We start from the raw sequence: 19,312 nt of genomic DNA, 5'->3' as shown, positions 1-19,312 counted from the left end.
AACGACAAATTCTATTGATAATAAGGTGATTATAATTGTTTTAGCTGTGACATAGCTTGTATAATTACAAATCATTTAATTATTATTACAATAAATATTAAAGTGAAGTTTTTTTTTAATTATTAATAAATAATATACCACTGTGCTTAATATACTAAATATTGAACATATACACACCATTGTGAAATTTCTTTGGAATATTGGTATCATTACAATAACATTTTAAGGGATATTTTAAAATTTTGATTGGCGATAACATTTTTAATAAATACTTTTAAGGTAATATTAAAGTGTAATTTTCATATAAGGTAGGACAGGGTATAGAAGCACTCGAAAATATTCTCGGTTGCATCACACCTGCTTGCTTACTTCATTTATTTATTAAAACTGCAATAACCCGTAACTTGATAATCGGTTTTGAATTGCTACTCGATGGAATTGGCCCAGTATTAAAAAAGTTATAGTTTATACAGGCACAAAAAAAAACTCACATCATTGTAAAACCGTGATGCTCCGCATCGAAGCTAAAAGTCATAGTTTAAAATAATTATCAGGAAACGATCAAAGAACGAAAACATCACGTTATGTTTACTATTATTTCACCTAAGCAAAATCATCATTAAAAAATAACCTTATAACTATGACCTATGTAATCAAATATGATTATGTTAATCACTATTTAGTGTACAATATTGAAATCAACAAAAACTCCGCGTACAATGGCTCGTTATTATTGTATTATTATTCTAGACAACATTCTAACCACACCAGTGGTTAACAAGTTTTGTACTAGTTCAAATACTGTAGTAAAATGGAAATAAAATTTAATGAAATTTTCGTATATGCCGTCATCACAACTTTCGGTTTTTCTTCTGCGGATATTTTGAGTAGCGAACTAAAATCCCATACCACAGGTATCTTTTAAATCATAAAAATGTATTGTGTTTTATCGTACTTGAATTGTATTTTAATTATTAATATATAAATAAAATGTCGTTAATTAAGTGGTTCAGATTTTTAAATTTTATTCCACATTTATTCGAAGCTTATAAACATTTAGTATACAATAATAATTAAAAATAGTTGACAATTTTTTAAAAACGTTATTTTAGTAAAAAATATTATAACAACGTACATGCTGTGTTTTTAGATAATAATTATGATATTACTGCAATTTACAAGACAAAGAAAAACGCTAAACCGGAAAATTGCTGTAAGTAATTAATTGTTGTTTAATCAACTATTATAACAGTATTATTTTTTTTTAATTGCAGCTTAAAATATTTTACTAAAAATGCTTGAATTTATTGCTACTGTAAAGTTATGTGCATGCCCTTGTAGAAAGGCAATAAAATTAATTTCTTTTAATATAATAATATATTATTTGTTTAGATGGTCCAAGTATTAGAAATCAATTGGACGTTAACTTTTGGCCCAATGAAAATAAAAGTATGGTTGTTATAAAAAAAATATATATATAAACACTTGCTTAATAACAAATAGTATATAAATAAAATATTTTATTTTAAGTTTTTATACTATTTAAGGTAATTGGAACGATGACTTTATGAACAATACCACGCATACCAATTGTTACAAAGTTGAAATTCATTTAAGAACGAACGCTATTGGCTTACCAGTAACGTATGATGGAAAATTGTTGAGTTTTGGTAACAAAGATTTCGAGGTTATTGCAGATTCGACATTTGGAAATATATTCAATTACATAGACTATGACGAAAGAAACAATTGGGATTTGGTCAGTCGCGGAATAAATGATAATATCTATGTCTATGATAACAAGCGACGTACAGCTTCAAGTAATGGCTATAATTTAATGTTAGAAAATATCTTTAGCTTCAATGTGAATCTGAAAAAATATGCATTTTAGTTGTATGTGTTTTTTTTACATTTTACCGTTTTTTCATTAGTAGATTCGTCTTTTGGGTTAAAATATTTCATACTGATTATAAATAACCTAATACAACTTCATAACTCGGCGTGAAATTCTAAACTAAATATAATAGGGGTTACTTTATGTTTAGTGTAAGATAATAATTATGTCAACCTACTTTTATTTTAAGTGAGAGTTTTATCAAAACATACAATTAGGCTAGACGTATATTTTCAGAAAATCCTGATGTTATCACTGAATACGAATATTTGACAAATTTAAGGGATTTTGATCAATTTAATATAAAATGGAGATCAAGCCGTACAATTCAAGCATGTTTATCGATATCTTACTACTCTTTGAATTCTAGATCTTCAATGGAAATATTTAAAAAAAATCATCCAAATGCCATTTTATCTCATAGTTTTGAGCGAACAGACGTAAGTTCAACGGTTTTTTGTATTATTCTTTATTTTTCATTCACAAAGAAGCCAACTTCTTTAGCAACTATTTATAACTATTTTGGGATTTTGCACAGATATTATTAATGTTAACATATATAAAAAATATACATATTTTACAATGTTTTAATATATTACTTTTATTGTGTATCAGTGATTTTAGTAAGATTAAGCACTCATAAAATTGTTAGGAGCTTGTGGATGTTTGAGTACGAATATTTGCTATATTTTCATTTATTTTTTGGCTATTGAATAACAATCAAAACATCAAAATATTTTTAAAAAAAATAAGTCACGTTTTTAGTACTGTAGTTAAGTTGTAAGGAATTCAATTGCATATTTTTTGTTTGTGCCCAGTCATAACAAATAACAATAATAATTATAATTGTCAGCAAATATTAGTACACAATACAAATCTATGACCCCCTCCTGGGGTGCTGCAATCACTCCACCAGGTTATTCAGATATTTATAATGTTTCTATATCACTTTAAGTATAAATTAATTCATATAAGACTATTTAAATACTATACGTAGTATAAACGTAGTACGTTAAATTATTATTCCACAAATGTTGAGCTTTGACGCTAAAGTCAACTCCTAAGTTGTATAGTTTATTTCAATTCCTTGGTTTTTGTGTGTTAGTACTATTTTTTTTTAAAATACAATAAACACTTTAAACATAAAAAAAACACTGATAATAATTAAAATTTGGCATAAATAATGTTTTTTGGTTTGATTAACTTATAATAGTAAAAAAACTTATCAGTTATATCAAAAACGACTACTAACTCTTGCTAAAACATATTAAATGTAACTATATTTAAGCTCACACATTATAAAACAAAACGAAAGTCCTTCTACATCAATTAATAATACACACAGTAAGCGTGTGTATGGATAAAACTTCTACTGTACTAAAATTAATAAACCATTTTTTACTTAAATAAAAATTACAACAATTCATCTGGCTTTTACTGCTAAGACAATTTCATATTATAAACAAAATGTATTTGCAGTACACCATAGAAACGTTAGTATTACGTACAAATGAGATATTTTGGGAAAATGAAGAGTACGAATTGCGACTTAAGTTCGACTCCCAATCTGTTTTTGGAATAAAGAGAATAGTTCAATGTCTGGGATTAAATGGTAAATACTTTAAATATTAAATTAACAGCCCTTTTAGAATGTAACTGGAAAGTAGATATATAGTTTTTCAATAGTTGTTTTGCCTAAACAATTTTTTTTGTGTAAGAAACTTGTGACTCTGATTTTTCTTCTTCTTTGCAATAACTTTCTCCGTACAAATCAGATCGGCCAGACCAATTATCTATCTCCAAAATCTTGTCACACAAGTACTAAATAAGTAATAATCAATAAACTTGATCGAATTTAATTCAAGAAGTACAACAAAACTAAGCTAAGCTTCGATGCGTAGCTGATATTGTTTTTATAATGATACGTTTTAATTTGTGTCTACATCTATAATATCTTCTTAACTGCCGAACTGATTCCTTTAAGTAGCAAATCTATCGGTAGTCGTACCTGAAAGTTACTTTATTAAATCAGCATTTAAGAAACTCGCCACTAACCCTTCAATATGGAGAAATACGCACAAAAAATTTACATAATTTTCAACTTTACGGTGGTTAACTGTATAATCTTGAAGGGGTGGAAATGTTTTCCTTATATCACTATTTTGAGCGTTGGTTTTAAAATTCAATGTATGGCAGTTATACTGAAGGTAGATCTAGAGGGAGTAGAGGTAGATTGGAGTATAATTTTCGTCTGTGCGCACTTTTAAACTCTTATAACTTATAAATAGTTGTCCTAAACTAGTTATTAACAAGTCAAAATTATTAATAAAAATTTCTTAATTTGAAAAGTTAATAAAATATATAATTATGTTACCAATTATTAAGTTAATATATATATATGTTGATATAATATGTTCTTAATGTTTTATCTTGTAGAATTTGAAGAAGTGTACACTGGTCTACCTATGCAAAGGTTCCCATCAAAAGTCGGAATTTATCCCTTTGGTAAAGAATTAAGTTTACTTTAAAAAATAAATTAACGAATTGTTTGTATTTAAAATTTAACTCTGTTAGATTACTTCAATGAATAATGTTATTATGGTTTATTTCCTGAGTTCTTAGTCAAACACAATTTTTAACTTAATCTACGAAAAAAAAAACATTATTTTTAAGAACGAATATCGTAAAGTATCAACGAACTATATACAAATGTTAGTAATATTAATTTGTTGTATTGATAGGAAACCCAAGTAAAAACAATTTCGGGTATTGGCCAACTCCAAAAGACGAGCCATGTTATAACGGAGGGATATATGTAAATAAGAAATGCGTCTGTCCACCAGGGTTTAAAGGAGATAACTGTGCATTTGGTAAATAAAGTAGACATTTCTCAGACGAATAATTTTAATGACATATTAAATTCTTGTACATTTAGCATGTGGGCCAAATAAATTCGGTTTTGACTGTACCGGCATTTGTTCAATGGAGGAAGATAACTGCAAAGGAGCGATAATTTGTACGAACATTTTCTCATGCCAGTGCACTACTGGATACACTGGCAAGTTCTGTGAAGATGGTAATTTTACTGACCAATTTCATTTTAAAACAACGTCAAAACAATGATGCCATGATTTTAGAATGTCCTCGGGGATATTATGGATTCGGTTGTAACCAAAAGTGTTCAGAAAATTGTCATTCTAATGAATGTAATATATTCTCCGGTGCATGTACTAAAGGATGCAAGAATGGTTATTTAATGCCAAATTGTATAGAAAGTAATTAACATTACGAATAGCAAAATACACACGAATCCTAGCGTTATAGGTCATAAAATGATCATTATTTGCTTTTAGAGTACCCTTGGCTAATAATTGCGCCTAAATTAGTATCATCTAATATGCAATCGATGACTTTGAATTTCGACTTGTCTTTTGACAATATTGGTGGTAGTCGACAGAAAAAACCCACGTATTACCATATAATGTATAAGGTATTTTTTAATGTTTATAATATTACTACCTTGTTTACGCTATTTTAAGTATGACTGTAATAAAATGCATGGAAAGAAAGCAATATAACACAAGTTAGAGAAATATAGAAATTATTTATGGTATACAATTTACTAGTAAGTAAATAAGTTTAAATTCATGATATTTTGAAGTAAAAGATTTAAAACTCGGAACTGGTTGAAAGTAGATTTGATACAAATTATATTGATTACATTTGTGGATTATAATATTTAAAGTGGCCGTAAGTAAGCTGCTTGACAAAAATTTGCCATTAAGTTATAGAAAAGCTAAATACCATTGCCGACAGTGAAATATTTTAGATAAAACTCATAATCAGATATAATAAGAACTTTAAAAAAAATCTATGAATTGAACGTGTAAGTCTAAAGGAATGGAATCATTCAGGAACTGATCATCTACGTAAGAGGTATAATTAATATGGGAAATAACACACAATACTAATTAAGCTTAGTTGGAAAAGATTAAACGTTATTCGACTTTATATATGTACACACACAAAATAGGAAAACGAAGAAGAGGGGTGTATATAGTTTAAAGTTTTTTGGTTAAGTATAGTCTATAGATAGGATATGAGCGATCAAAATTACTTTGTATTACTGTTATAAGTGAAAAGAGGCTCGTTTACCAGAGTATAAAGTTAATTTAAGTTATTTTTCAAACTTTTATTTTGTAAAAGTTACAAGCAATTAACGATGCACAACAATGCTTGGAAACTGCACTTCATATATTAATATTATTACATTTTACTTATTACATTATTATGTTGCCTTATAAATACACCTTTTTTTTCCATTTAAGCCAGTTTCGAGTGAAGGAAATGTTCAATACACGAATATAAAATACATCCAACCGCGTATTAGTAATATAACAGAAACCATCGATGGGTTAGCATTTGATACGTTGTACAGAGTCGGCGTTGTATTATTATCAGAAGACGGGAATTTCAACGAAGATGTAAAAACCGCTCAGTATACGACCACTTGTTATGGTATTTATATATTTATCTTATTAGTTCAAAGCAGAGACTATAATAACACATATAGTAGATAGGTATTTCTAATGTTTACCGACACCTGTTACGCTTTGAGATCTATTACTAAAAATTTGTGTGGTACAGTTTATTGTATGTATTACATACGTGAATGCGTTTTTATAATATACAATATTTGTTGTCTCTATTTTTGGTGTATTTCGTTAGTTTGGAATTAGTTTGATAAAATTACTTCCCACCATGCTAATAATTGGAAATCTTTCTTTCGTCAGACATTACTTTCAAATATTTTAACCACTCAATAAATATTATTTGTGTTACATTTTGTATTGGATATACTTTGAAAGACTAAATTTGTTTTTTTGCAATTTAGAACCTGTTGACGTTATTTATAACTTAATGCTACATAGCAAAGATCCAAAGTCAATAACCGCTACTTGGAAAAAGGTAATCATAATTATTGAAATTTAGTAATTGATATATTTCTATATAACTTAAATGCTGTTATACAGGTTAGAGAAAATAAATTATTATGTTCATTAGTTTAATTAATTAATTTAATTTCATTAATTTTTTTTATCCAATAGCACACTCGACGAAGTGAGAACGAATGCAAAATATACTATCATTTAACACTTAAGTTTAACCATACTACAGTGTCTGAAAATCAAATAAGTGAAGTTCCGTACGTGGTTAACTTTACAAATTTATTGTCTAGTTATCTATACACTGTCGAAATTCGAGCGCATACAGCTTTAGGATTAATAAACCGGACAGAAGTAGCTCATATAAGCACTAAGCCAACTAAAGGTAATAACAATTAGAAATTAGTAACTAGATAAGTTTGATATTTAAAAAACAAAAATTATTAATTACAAAGTGTTTTAAAGTTGAAAAAGAATTAAATTAAATGATACTCCATCAAATGTGACACCCACACAAAAAATGACGTATCACCCTTATTCCAACTTTCCAGATTTGGTTGTTGTTATTTGTTAAACGATATCAAAAAAATGTTTAAATTTTAAATTACAGGTAATATTATATTAAGAAACATTAATGGTAAAGCTGATGCTTTTAACCATAGCATTCGTTTGACATGGGAACTTGCCGATTCATTAATAGGAGACTCAATAAATTACACCATTAAATATAAGGTAGGTACTTCATAAATGTCCATAAAAATATATTCAGCCCGTATAACCTCTCTCTTTGAACAAATTTTATTCCATTACCACACCTTTGTTCGCTTTGCACGCATTCATATTTTTATTTATGATATCCATCTCTGATAGCTCGATATTATTATAAACGTATATAGCTTCTGATTTGTTGTTTTATTTATATATATCTACTTATAATCTTATTTATTTCAATAGAAAGTTAGTTTTTTTATCTAGAAAGTATTTTTCTTTTAAGGTTAAGTACAATTTATCTAAAATATTTTAGGTACGCAGATATTTTAGTTGTTCTCATCATCCAGTTGAAAGCAATTGGACAACCGATAATATTTATGGCCGATTGATGTATGAAATCTCGAACTCAACACCGAACACACAATATATAATAAACGTTGAACCTAGTATTAATTCAGAGTCATTGGAGAATTCAGTTTTTGTTAAAACACCAACTTCGAGTAAAATTGGATTTCATAAAATCTAGTATTATGTTCTCGTGTCTTAAGAAGAATTAATCAATCATACGATTTTACAGCACCAAATTTAGCTCCTGCTGTCGACAAAAACCAATCGTTATATATAACTAATCAGTCTGTCACTGTCAAGTGGATTTTCGATAAAAATCAGTGCACCAAGCTCAACGGATTTTTTTCAGGATACCATTTAATACTGAAGGCATGTGTACACATTTTTATACTGAAAACCAATAAACTATTCAATCGTACTTCTAATCATTTTAAGTATTAATGTTTTGTAGAATTTAGAAAATTATACAGAAACGGTAGATGACACAGAAATTAATACCAAGGAGTATGTTAACCTTAATCCAAACACAAAATACGAGATACAAATTTACATAAAAAATAATGATGGATATAATCCCAATTATATGCTAGCAATACCGTTTAAGACAAAATCTCAGTGTAAGACATTTAGAATGAATTATATTAATATATCAATATTTTTGAAGTAAAACTTATTATTAGTCAAAAGACACATTTATTAAAAATTATTTATAAGTAAATTCCATTCGATTATTTACTGTAAACACTACATAACTCATTTTCAGTTCTATCGCCTGTTGAAGATTTAACTGTCTATAAAAAAGATTCTAAACAAAGGGCAATATCTCTTCGCTGGAGATACCCAGAGGAAGAGGATATTGAAGTCTTAAATTTTATAATCACAATGACTAAAGACAACGCTTTAACTAATTTCAAGGAAATCCGCGCAAATAAAGATAAATGCACAGGTTGGCCCAATTATTACTGTGCAACCATTTCAAATTTAACGCCTAAAGATGAATACACTTTCAAGGTATTATATTAGCGTTTTTTTGTTGAATAAATGCTATTTTGTATGATCGTTTCATAAAAAGGTGAAAGCTGTGTCACAAGATTACGCTGAAGGAGGTCTACCCGCATCAGTCAGTTGTAACTTCATAGACGGGTGTAAGTATTGTTACCAAATATCTTCAAAGTATTTCGATGGAAGTTCTAAAACTTGCAATAGATAACTGATCATTTTTTATCTTGAACTCTTTGCAGTTTCAGACGAGCCTGGTAATTTAAGAGCAACACTTATCGGCTCGAATAATATCACATTGCAATGGGACATTCCGTGGATTTTGAATGGCCCTTTAAAATCGTTTATTGTAACCACTGAAGAAGTTACAGCAGTAGACATGGAAACTTGCTGTGCAAGTCTTCCCGATGTTGAGATAAACGTTTCAAAAGAAGTTCCAACTTATAACTGCACGGTAAATTCATGCGTTTTTATCGTTATTAATGAAATTTTGAAAATTTTAACCGTTACCAGTTTAAGAACTCAGAAATAGTTATGGATTTCATAAAAGCCAAACCTCTATCCAATATTAGATATTCTTTGTATTCAGATTTTTGCTATACATTACAGTTGATGTTTAAGTTTACCAACTCTAATAATGTTTTTCAGTTGACTAATCTAAAACCAGGTTCTACGTACTCGATTGGGGTATTGTCGAAAACATCATGGTATGGACTAGCAAAACGAATTTTCGTATCTACGTTGTCAACTGCCACATCACAAACAGAGACCAAAATATTAGTCTAATAAAAAATGTTACATGTTTTTCACAATTATTCTTGAGCTAATAATTATAAGTATCGTCATAATAAAAATTGTATTTTACTATTGATAAAAAAAGCGAAGGTGATTTTGAACCAGAATTACAAATTAAACTTACTAAGAATAATTGTAAGTTTTTTTTTTTAATTAAAAACTAAATATAACATGTAATCTAGTTTATTACTTTAGCTTTAAATTAAAAATTGAAATACAAAATTATGCACAATATAATATTGTGTCCGTATATCTTACTGTTATTTTATAAATTTCATCTTAAGTCTCATAAATTTTTAATTGCCTTGTTCCTCCATCCTTTTTATTATGGAATCGCATGTATTATACAGTATACTAAATCAAATTTTAGCCTACTTTTCGAGTGTACATCTTGGTCTTTAACGTCGTGAAACTAACTCCTTACTGTTTGACTAAAAAGAATAATATTGTAGTTTTATGTAAATGTTTTCATTAGATGGTGACTGTTGATTCGCTCACACGTAGCAACCTAGAAATTGACTACGGTCAAAATGTAATTATCCCCTTTTTTGGGAGAGGGGGGTTTTCTTAATACAAAAAAATTTAACAAAACATTTTTGAAAAAATCGTTTATGTTATAAATAGTCCCATTTTAGATCTATATTCGGTAAAATGTTCAAATCTCAATTACTAAAATTTAGGTTAAAAAAAAAAATAAATAAAAAATATCTATCCCTTCTAGGGAAAATGGTTTATGCTATTTTTTTTGGGTTGACAATGTATATCAGTAGTACTATGCTTACAAAATATTCCATACAAATTTGTAATTAATAAGACTTTCTTCAAAAAAAATTATGAAGCGTCGTAATTTTATGTTGAAAAAAATGTAAATTTTGTTGGTATTTTTCACGATTTTAAAAGGGGAGGGGTTACTTTTCAAAATTGTTGTTTTAAAAAACTAAATGTTTTATAGAGGAACAATGGGTTAAATGATAATTAATAAGACAGATTTATTAGATAACGTGAACGATATGTATAATATTGTATCTAGGAATTTACTTGTATATCATTGTTAATAAATGTATCTTTTGGCTAATAATAAGTATTATTTTAACAATTTTAAATAATTAATAGTTCGTTCCAAATATCTTTCAATGTGCTTTCATCTTAAATGGTATCGCTAGCATGTAATCGGGATTATATCCATTATTATTTTTTATGTAAATTTGTATCTCGTATTTTGTGTTTGGATTAAGGTTAACATACTCCTTGGTATTAATTTCTGTGTCATCTACCGTTTGGGTATCATTTTCTAAATTCTACAAAATTAATATATAAAATGATTAGAAGTACGATTGAATAGTTTATTGGTTTTCAGTATAAAAATGTGTACACATGCCTTCAGTATTAAATGGTATCCTGAAAAAAATCCGTTGAGCTTGGTACATTGGTTTTGATCGAAAATCCACTTGACGGTGACAGACTGATTAGTTATGTATAACGATTGGTTTTTGTCGACAACAGGAGCTAAATTTGGTGCTGTAAAATCGTATGGTTGATTAATTCTTCTTAAAACACAAGAGCATAATACTAGATTTTATGAAATCCAATTTTACTCGAAGTTGGTGTTTTAACAAAAACTGCATTCTCCAATGACTCTGAATTAATACTAGGTTCAACGTTTATTATATATTGTGTGTTCGGTGTTAAGTCCAAGATTTCATACATCAATCGGCCATAAATATTAACTGTTGTCCAATTGCTTTCAACTGGATGAAGAGAACAACTAAAATATCTGTGTACCTATAATATTTTAGATAAATTGTATTTAACCTTAAAAAAAATACTTTCTAGATAAAAAAACCAACTTTCTATTGAAATAAATAAGATTATAAATAGACAAATATTGAGGACAACAAATTAGAAGCTATATAAGTTATAATAAAATATATCAAGCTATCCAAAAAAGGACTGATATAAGGATAGAGATAAGGATTAAAAGAGTACAGGAATTTAAAAGACAGTGTAATATCAAAGCAGAGGTGGATATTATAAATACAAATATGAATGTGTGCAAAGTGAATAAAGGAATGGTTGTGGAATAAAATTTTTTCAAAGAGAGAGTTTTACGGGCTGAATTTTTATGGATATTTATGAAGTACCTTATATTTAATGGTGTAATTTATTGAGTCTCCTATTAATGAATTTGCAAGTTCCCATGTCAAACGAACGCTTTGGTTAAAAGCATCAGCTTTACCTATGATGTTTCTTATAATAATATTACCTGTAATTTAAAATTCAAACATTTTTTTAATATCGTTTAACAAACAACAACAACAAAATCTGAAAAGTTGGAAAAGTGTGATACGTCAGATTTTGTGGGGATGTCACATGATATGATAGAGTATAATTTTATTTTATTCATTATACATATTTAAAACACTAATAGAAATTAAAAATTAACAGTTTTTTTTTGTTTTTTTAATATAAAACTTAACTAGTTATTAATTTTTAATTGTTTTGAAAATCCAATAAATTACCTTTGTTTGGTTCAGTGCTTGTATGAGCTACTTCTGTCAGGTTTATTGCTCCTAATGCTGTATACGCTCGAATTTCAACAGTGTAAAGATAACCAGGCAATACATTTGTAAAGTTAACCATATTCGGAACTTCACTAATTTGGTTTTCAGACACTATGGTATGGTTAAACTTAAGTGTTAAATGATAGTATATTTTGCATTCGGTCTCATTTCGTCGAGTGTGCTATACAATAAAAAAAAAATGAATAAATTAACGTAATACTTTATTTTCTCTAACCTGTATAATATCATATAAATATTATAGAAATACATTAACTACTGAACTCCAATAAATATGATTACCTTTTTCCAAGTTGCGGTTATTGTCTTTGGATCATTGCTATGTAGCATCAAGTCATAAATAACGTCAACCGGTTCTAAATTGCAATAAAACATATTTAGCCTTTGAAAATATATCCAATACAAAATGTATTGGACACAAATAATATGTATTGAGTGGTTAAGATATTTGAAAGTAATGTCTGATGAAAGTATGATTTCCAATTATTAGAATGGTGGAAAGTGATTTTTTCAAACTAATTCCAAACTAACGGAATAAACCAAAATTAGAGATAACAAACATTGTATATTATAAAAACGCATTTACTTATGTAAAACATACAATAGACTACACCACACAAATTTTTAGTAATAGATATTTTTTATTTTATTTTTTTTTTTAACATAACATTTACAATCTGTACATACAAAATATAGAATAAGAAAATATGCTAAGAATGTAATAAATGACTTGTAGACTATGAGTAGGGAAGCTATCCAGTGATACGACCCTATAATTAATAGATCTAAAAACGTAACAGGCGCCAGTAAATATAAAAAATATTTACTATATTTGTTATTATAGTCTATGCTTTAAACTAATAAAAAAAACTATATAGATACCATAACATGTGGTCATATACTGAGCTGTTTTTATTTCTTCGTTAAAATTCCCGTCTTCTGATAATAATACAACGCCGACTCTGTACAACGTATCAAATGCTAGCCCATTAATGGTGTCTGTTATATTACTAATATTCTGTTGGATGTATTTTATATTCGTATATTGAACATTTCCTTCACTCGAAACTGACTTTAATGGAAAAATATGTGTACTTAAAAAGCAACATAATAATGTAATACATGAAGTGCAGTTTCCAAACAACAACGTGCATATTTACAAAATAAAAATTTGAAAAGTATTTTATATTAAAACGTATACTCGACCCTGATAAAAGAGCCTCTTTTCACTTATAACAGTAACAAAAATAATTTTGATCAATCATCTCCCATCTATGCTTAATTGTACTCTGTTCAAAATAAGAAGCGACCTCGGCGGCTACCTGTAAACCTTTTTTTACGTGGCTTTCAGATAGCCGCTGAGATCGCTTCTTATTTTGAACCGAGTATAAATAATTTTAACCTACTTATTTTACAACACCGCTTTCTTCTTTTTTCCTATTTTGTGTCTTTACATAATTTATAGTCGAATAACAATTAATTTTTTCCAACTAAGCTTAATTAATATTGTGTGTTATTTCACATATTATTTATACCTCTTACGTACATGATCAGATCCTGAATGATTCCATTCATTTAGATTTACACGATTCATAGATTTTTTCCAAAGTTCTTATTATATCTGATTGTGAGTTTTATCTAAAATATTTCATTGTCGGCAAGAATATTCAGTTTTTCCTTAACTTAATGGCAAATTTTTGTCACGCAGCTTACTTACAGCTACTTTAAATATTATAATCCACAAATCTAATCAATATAATTTGTATCAAATCTACATTCAACCAGTTCCGAGTTTTAACTCTTCCTTCAAAATATTATGAATTTAAACTTATTTTCTTACTAGTATACTGTATACCGCGAATACTTTCTAAATTTCTCTAACTTGTATTATACTGCCTTCTTTCCATGCATTTTATTACAGTCATACTTAAAATAGCGTAAACAAGGTAGTAATGTTATGAACATTAAAAAAATACCTTATACATTATATGGTAATACGTGGGTTTTTTCTGTCGACTACCACCAATATTGTCAAAAGACAAGTCGAAATTCAAAGTCATCGATTGCATATTAGATGATACTAATTTAGGCGCAATTATTAGCCAAGGGTACACTAAAAGCAAATAATGACTATTTAATGACCTATAATACTAGTATTTGTGTGTGTTCGCTATTCGTTATAAAAACAATAGTAAGTTATTACTTTCCATACAATTTGGCATTATATAACCATTCTTGCATCCTTCAGTACATGCGCCGGAGAATATATTACATTCATCAGAAAGACAATTTTCTGAACACTTTTGGTTACAACCGAATCCATAATATCCCCGAGGACATTCTAAAATAATGGCATCATTGTTTTAACGTTGTTTTAAAATGAAATCTGTCAGTAAAATTACCATCTTCACAGAACTCGCCAGTGTATCCAGTAGTGCACTGGCATGAGAAAATGTTTGTACAAATCATTGTTCCTTTGCAATATTCATCCTCCATTGAACAAACGCCGGTGCAGTCAAAACCGAATAGATTTGGTCCACATGCTAAATGTACAAGAATTAAATATGTCGTTAAAATTATTCATCTGAGAAATGTCTACTTTATTTACCAAATGCACAGTTATCTCCTTTAAACCCTGGTGGACAGACGCATTTCTTATTTACATATATCCCTCCGTTATTACACGGCTTGTCTTTTGGAGTTGGCCAATACCCATAATTGTTTTTACTTGGATTTTCTATGAAAACAACAAATTAATATTCCCTACACGTTATTTGTATTTTAAAATAATGTTTTTTTTTTGTACATTAAGTTATGCATTGTGTGTAATTAAAACTTACAATAGTAATTTTAACTTGAAAGTACTTTTTACATGATGTGTTAAAAAACACATTTTGAATATATTCGCCTTACAAACTAAGTTTTTTTTTAAATTTGTAATTTTTAAATTACACTATATATTAGTTGTAAATATAGTTCTTGTATTAGAAAAATGCGCAACAAACCGAAAAATAAAAGTCGAGGTAGATATTATTGATGGATGGAGGGTCGAGTCTGTAGTTGGAGAAAATTGACCTCTTGACATGCCGACTTCTCCAATTGATGAAGGAAATCAACATAGGTAAGAATGTATGTTTTAATAGATACAATAATACTCATACATAAAGTAACAAACAATATACTTTATAAACTACATACTAAATATAATCTTTATAATACTAACTATAAACAACATACTTGTCAATAAGAAGTAACCGGTTTTTTTATATCTGACTTTAACGTATTGTTGTATTATTAATACATGTTATTACAATTTGTAAAAATTTACGTTTATAAAATTAAGGAATAATTTTTTATAGTTTATATAATGAAAATTTAATATCATATTCATAACTAACAATTTTGTTTATGAAATAAAATATATATTTTGCTTATACTTGTATTATATGACGTTTAACAGTTTTCTTTTTTCATAAATTACTTTAGTACTTTATTTCTTTTTACAAATAATATATTTTTTCATCAAAATCTATTTTTGAGAACAATAACAAATTATATAATTCATGTTAAATCGCCATTTTGTCACCGTCAATAAATTAATTATTTTATCTGTGCTTGAACTTTGTTTCGATTTTGTTAACTTTGACTCTAAAGAAGCACAAAAGGACACATAATGGTGAGAAGTCTTTTCAATGTGAGATATGCAAAAAGATATTTTCACGAAATGGAACTTTTCAAATTCATAAAAGAACACACACAGGTGAGAGGCCTCTTCAATGTGAGATATGTAAAAAGAGATTTTCACAATCTGGAACTCTAATTATGCACAAAAGGACACATACTGGTGAAGGGCCTTTTCAATGTGATGTATGCAAGAAGAAATTTTCGAAAGCTGGAGATTTAAATAAGCACAAAAGGACACATACTGGTGAGAGGCCTTTTCAATGTGAGATATGTAAGAAGGTATTTTCGAAATCTGGAGATCTAAATAGGCACAAAATAACACATACAGGTAAAAGGCCTTTTCAATGTGATATATGTAAGAAGACATTTTCACAATCTGGAAATCTAAATCAGCACACAAAGACACATACGGGTGAAAGGTCTTTTCAATGTAATGTATGTAAGAAGACATTTTCACAATCCGGGACTCTTAAAAAACATATAATGATACACTCAGATAAAAGTTAAATCATGCCTAAACATGTTCGGAAATCTTAATTTTAAGATAGGGAAACTGACTATCAATATTTATAAAAACTAGAATTTAATTATTTTTTAAGAATTAAGTACTAAAAATATGATATGATGTCATCAGTTGGACCTTTTGTAGAATCTAATTTTTGATATTTTTGAAGGCAACTCATAGTTTTAATGTAAGCAAAAATAAGAATTTAGAAGTTTAGTTCTAACTAAATTTTTTATTTTATCAACCATTATAGTGCAATGTATTGTTCAAAAATAATAACTACAAAGTTATCTAGTATAGGAAGATTTCTTTTTATTATAATTTGTAGTAGTAATAAGTTTATGTTTGTTTAGCCAACTTTACATAATTAGAATTCTAAGATATTATATATAATATATTATATTAAATTTATAAATTCTAACTTATGTCTTTTATACGCCATTGAACGATTAGGCAATTTTAAAATGTTTTTAATCAAGACATTTTTTTTCTTAAATTTAGCTGCAGTTGTTGAAAAAATTACTTTAAAATATTTTGTGATGTTTTTTTATTTTTACGAATAATATAAATAGTTTAACCATTAAGGTAAAGTTATGTGTATTTTAAATTTTTATACTATATTTTTTTAATGAAATCTATGACTATTGTTAAATTTCTGTTACACATAACCCTTGAAAGCAGGAATTAAAAACTCTACTTATACGGCCTTTTGTTATTTCTGAAAAGTTTCAGTGTAAGTGTTCTTTATTATTGTACTGTTCTTTTTTACTATACAGAGCGATCATTCTACCGTGAACCATTCAATATCTTATAGGGTTTAATAATAAATTTAATTTTTTCGATGAATGACCTTGTATTATGTTTTCTGGAAATCAATATGCATAACTAAACTTGGAGTATTGGATGGAAAAATTTGTCTTTATTTCATTGTTTATTAATGTACAGTTTTGAAACTTATAGTTTGAAAATTGTTGCACTGACAATTTTCTCATAAATCTGTAGTCAACATTGAAATAAAGAAAACTTAATAAAAAGAAAAAACCGAGCTAACGGGTACTTGAAAAATATTTTCATTATAATAATATTGTTGATGACGGTATTTATATCCTGTAACTATGATTGTATGAAAGAACTAATACTGTTTTTTTTTTTACAAAGAACTATTTTAACAAATCGTTACAGACATAAATATTAATAACAGTCAATTCAATCCAAAATAATTATTAAAAAATAAAGTTATAAATAATATAGAAAATAAATTTTAAAACGATATTAAGTTAGGTTAGACGATGATAATAATTTGCAAAATTAATTCGTCAATTATAGCTAAACTATAATTGAAACAAATAAACCGGAAAAAACACAAAAAAATTTACAAAATTAAGATTCTTAAGAGCAAAATAGTAACATGAAGTCTATGACGTATTATTTATGTAATCTTGCATGATGCGCTATAAGGTAACATTTTTTTTTTAAAGGATTTTTTACATACATCGCATTTATAGGGCTATTCGCCTGTGTGAACACACTCGTGTATTTTCCAACCGCAAAATTAGTATAAAACTTTTTCGCAAACGCTACATTTGTATAATGCCTTTCCGGTGTGAATACATATGTTGCAAAAACTACATTTAAAAGGCTTTTGTCTTGTATGCACAAGTTCATGTCTCTTAAGGATAACGTTTTTGGCAAATGAAATTTTACAGAACCTACAATTAAAAGATATTTCTCCTGTATGCACAAGTTCATGTCACTCGAGGTTACCGTCAAAAGCAAAAGATGTCTTACATACATTGCATTTATAGGGCTTTTCGCCTGTGTGAACACACTCGTTTATTTTTAGGTAAGAACTTCCGCAAAAAATATATATTACAGACAATACATTTAAACGGTTTTCGCTTGCATGCACGAGCTCATGGGTTTTGAGGTGACCGTTAAGGACCAATTATTTATCGGAGACAGTACATTTGTATGGTCTCTCACCAGTATTAACGAGTACATGTTTCTTGAGGTGTTCATTACGGGTAGAAATTGTATGGCAAACTATACATTTGAAAGGCATTTCGCCCTTATATCTTATCAGGTTAAATTCACACGGTAAAGATCTCAAGCAGACATTGCAACTAAAACGGGTGTTGTCGATTGTAGTAATCACATAACTACTAGTATCTAGATTTTTAATTGTAGTTTTTCTATGCGACGGCTTCACGTTCAAATTACAGGTGTTGGATTTCGCAAAATGACGGACATTATTTCTATTTGTAGTGAACCTCTTTTGACACACATTATCTACTCTTAAACGATCGGGACTTATTTAAAATTGTCTTTGTTATTTTAATCGTTTTGTTCTTAGTCTTCATTTTATAGCACTTCGTATCGTCTCTACTCCATCTCGTTGCTGCAACGGCCCAGAGTTTGTTCACTTTAAAAGTGAAATATAGTTATTCAAAATCATTATTACTCCCCGAAAATTCATGCATATTTCTACAAAGAATCGTTTTTTATATCAACTTGAAATTGATAAAATTTTGTAAAATGTTAGACAAAATACAAAAATTATGAGACCAAATTATCAAGGGAGAAAAGAGTATAATATTATCCATCAATTTCTAAAAACTAATGGACAAAGTTAACAAAATCGAAACAAAGTTCAAGCACAGATAAAATAATTAATTTATTGACGGTGACAAAATGGCGATTTAACATGAATTATATAATTTGTTATTGTTCTCAAAAATAGATTTTGATGAAAAAATATATTATTTGTAAAAAGAAATAACTGACTTACAAAGAAATTTTAGTAACATATATTTAGTACTAAAGTAATTTATGAAAAAAGAAAACTGTTAAA

The 19,312-nt window shown here is 27.8% G+C and overlaps 2 protein-coding genes and 1 long non-coding RNA gene across 3 annotated transcripts; 1 reads left to right on the top strand and 2 right to left on the bottom strand.

The window, feature by feature from the left end:
• Positions 1-749: 749 nt before the first annotated feature.
• On the top strand, positions 750-9,773 carry LOC126837437 (tenascin-like). The gene is made up of 22 exons (XM_050571340.1): positions 750-914; positions 1,151-1,213; positions 1,393-1,449; positions 1,548-1,820; positions 2,132-2,334; positions 3,374-3,506; positions 4,331-4,399; positions 4,636-4,764; positions 4,830-4,970; positions 5,032-5,169; positions 5,248-5,384; positions 6,223-6,412; positions 6,789-6,862; positions 7,003-7,225; positions 7,451-7,572; positions 7,865-8,051; positions 8,129-8,268; positions 8,351-8,516; positions 8,663-8,910; positions 8,972-9,044; positions 9,141-9,352; positions 9,547-9,773. Exons 1-22 carry the CDS (start codon positions 812-814, stop codon positions 9,682-9,684), a joined length of 3,219 nt encoding a protein of 1,072 aa, XP_050427297.1. The 5' UTR covers positions 750-811; the 3' UTR covers positions 9,685-9,773.
• A 1,050-nt stretch (positions 9,774-10,823) lies between these two features.
• Positions 10,824-13,847, bottom strand: LOC126837427 (uncharacterized). The gene is made up of 6 exons (XM_050571331.1): positions 13,808-13,847; positions 13,155-13,340; positions 12,555-12,628; positions 12,213-12,435; positions 11,835-11,956; positions 10,824-10,991 (listed from the first exon to the last, which is right to left on the bottom strand). The coding sequence occupies exons 1-6, from the start codon at positions 13,845-13,847 to the stop codon at positions 10,824-10,826; spliced, it is 813 nt and encodes a 270-aa protein (XP_050427288.1).
• Positions 13,848-14,499: 652 nt separating this feature from the next.
• LOC126837441 (uncharacterized) lies at positions 14,500-15,004 on the bottom strand. Its single transcript, XR_007685519.1, has 3 exons — positions 14,881-15,004; positions 14,675-14,815; positions 14,500-14,613 (listed from the first exon to the last, which is right to left on the bottom strand). It is a non-coding gene; the product is annotated as an uncharacterized LOC126837441 (long non-coding RNA).
• Between the last annotated feature and the right edge of the window lie 4,308 nt (positions 15,005-19,312).

The sequence above is a fragment of the Adelges cooleyi genome, unplaced genomic scaffold (genome assembly GCF_023614345.1).
Source record: "Adelges cooleyi isolate 19-005CV unplaced genomic scaffold, UGA_ACOO_1.1 ACOO_flye_CR_arks_rails_tigmint_CR_PRNA_249, whole genome shotgun sequence".
In the NCBI taxonomy this organism is placed as follows: Eukaryota; Metazoa; Arthropoda; class Insecta; order Hemiptera; family Adelgidae; genus Adelges; species Adelges cooleyi.
The sequence above is the reverse complement of the archived record's forward strand: the minus strand, read 5'-3'. Positions and strand labels throughout refer to the sequence as shown.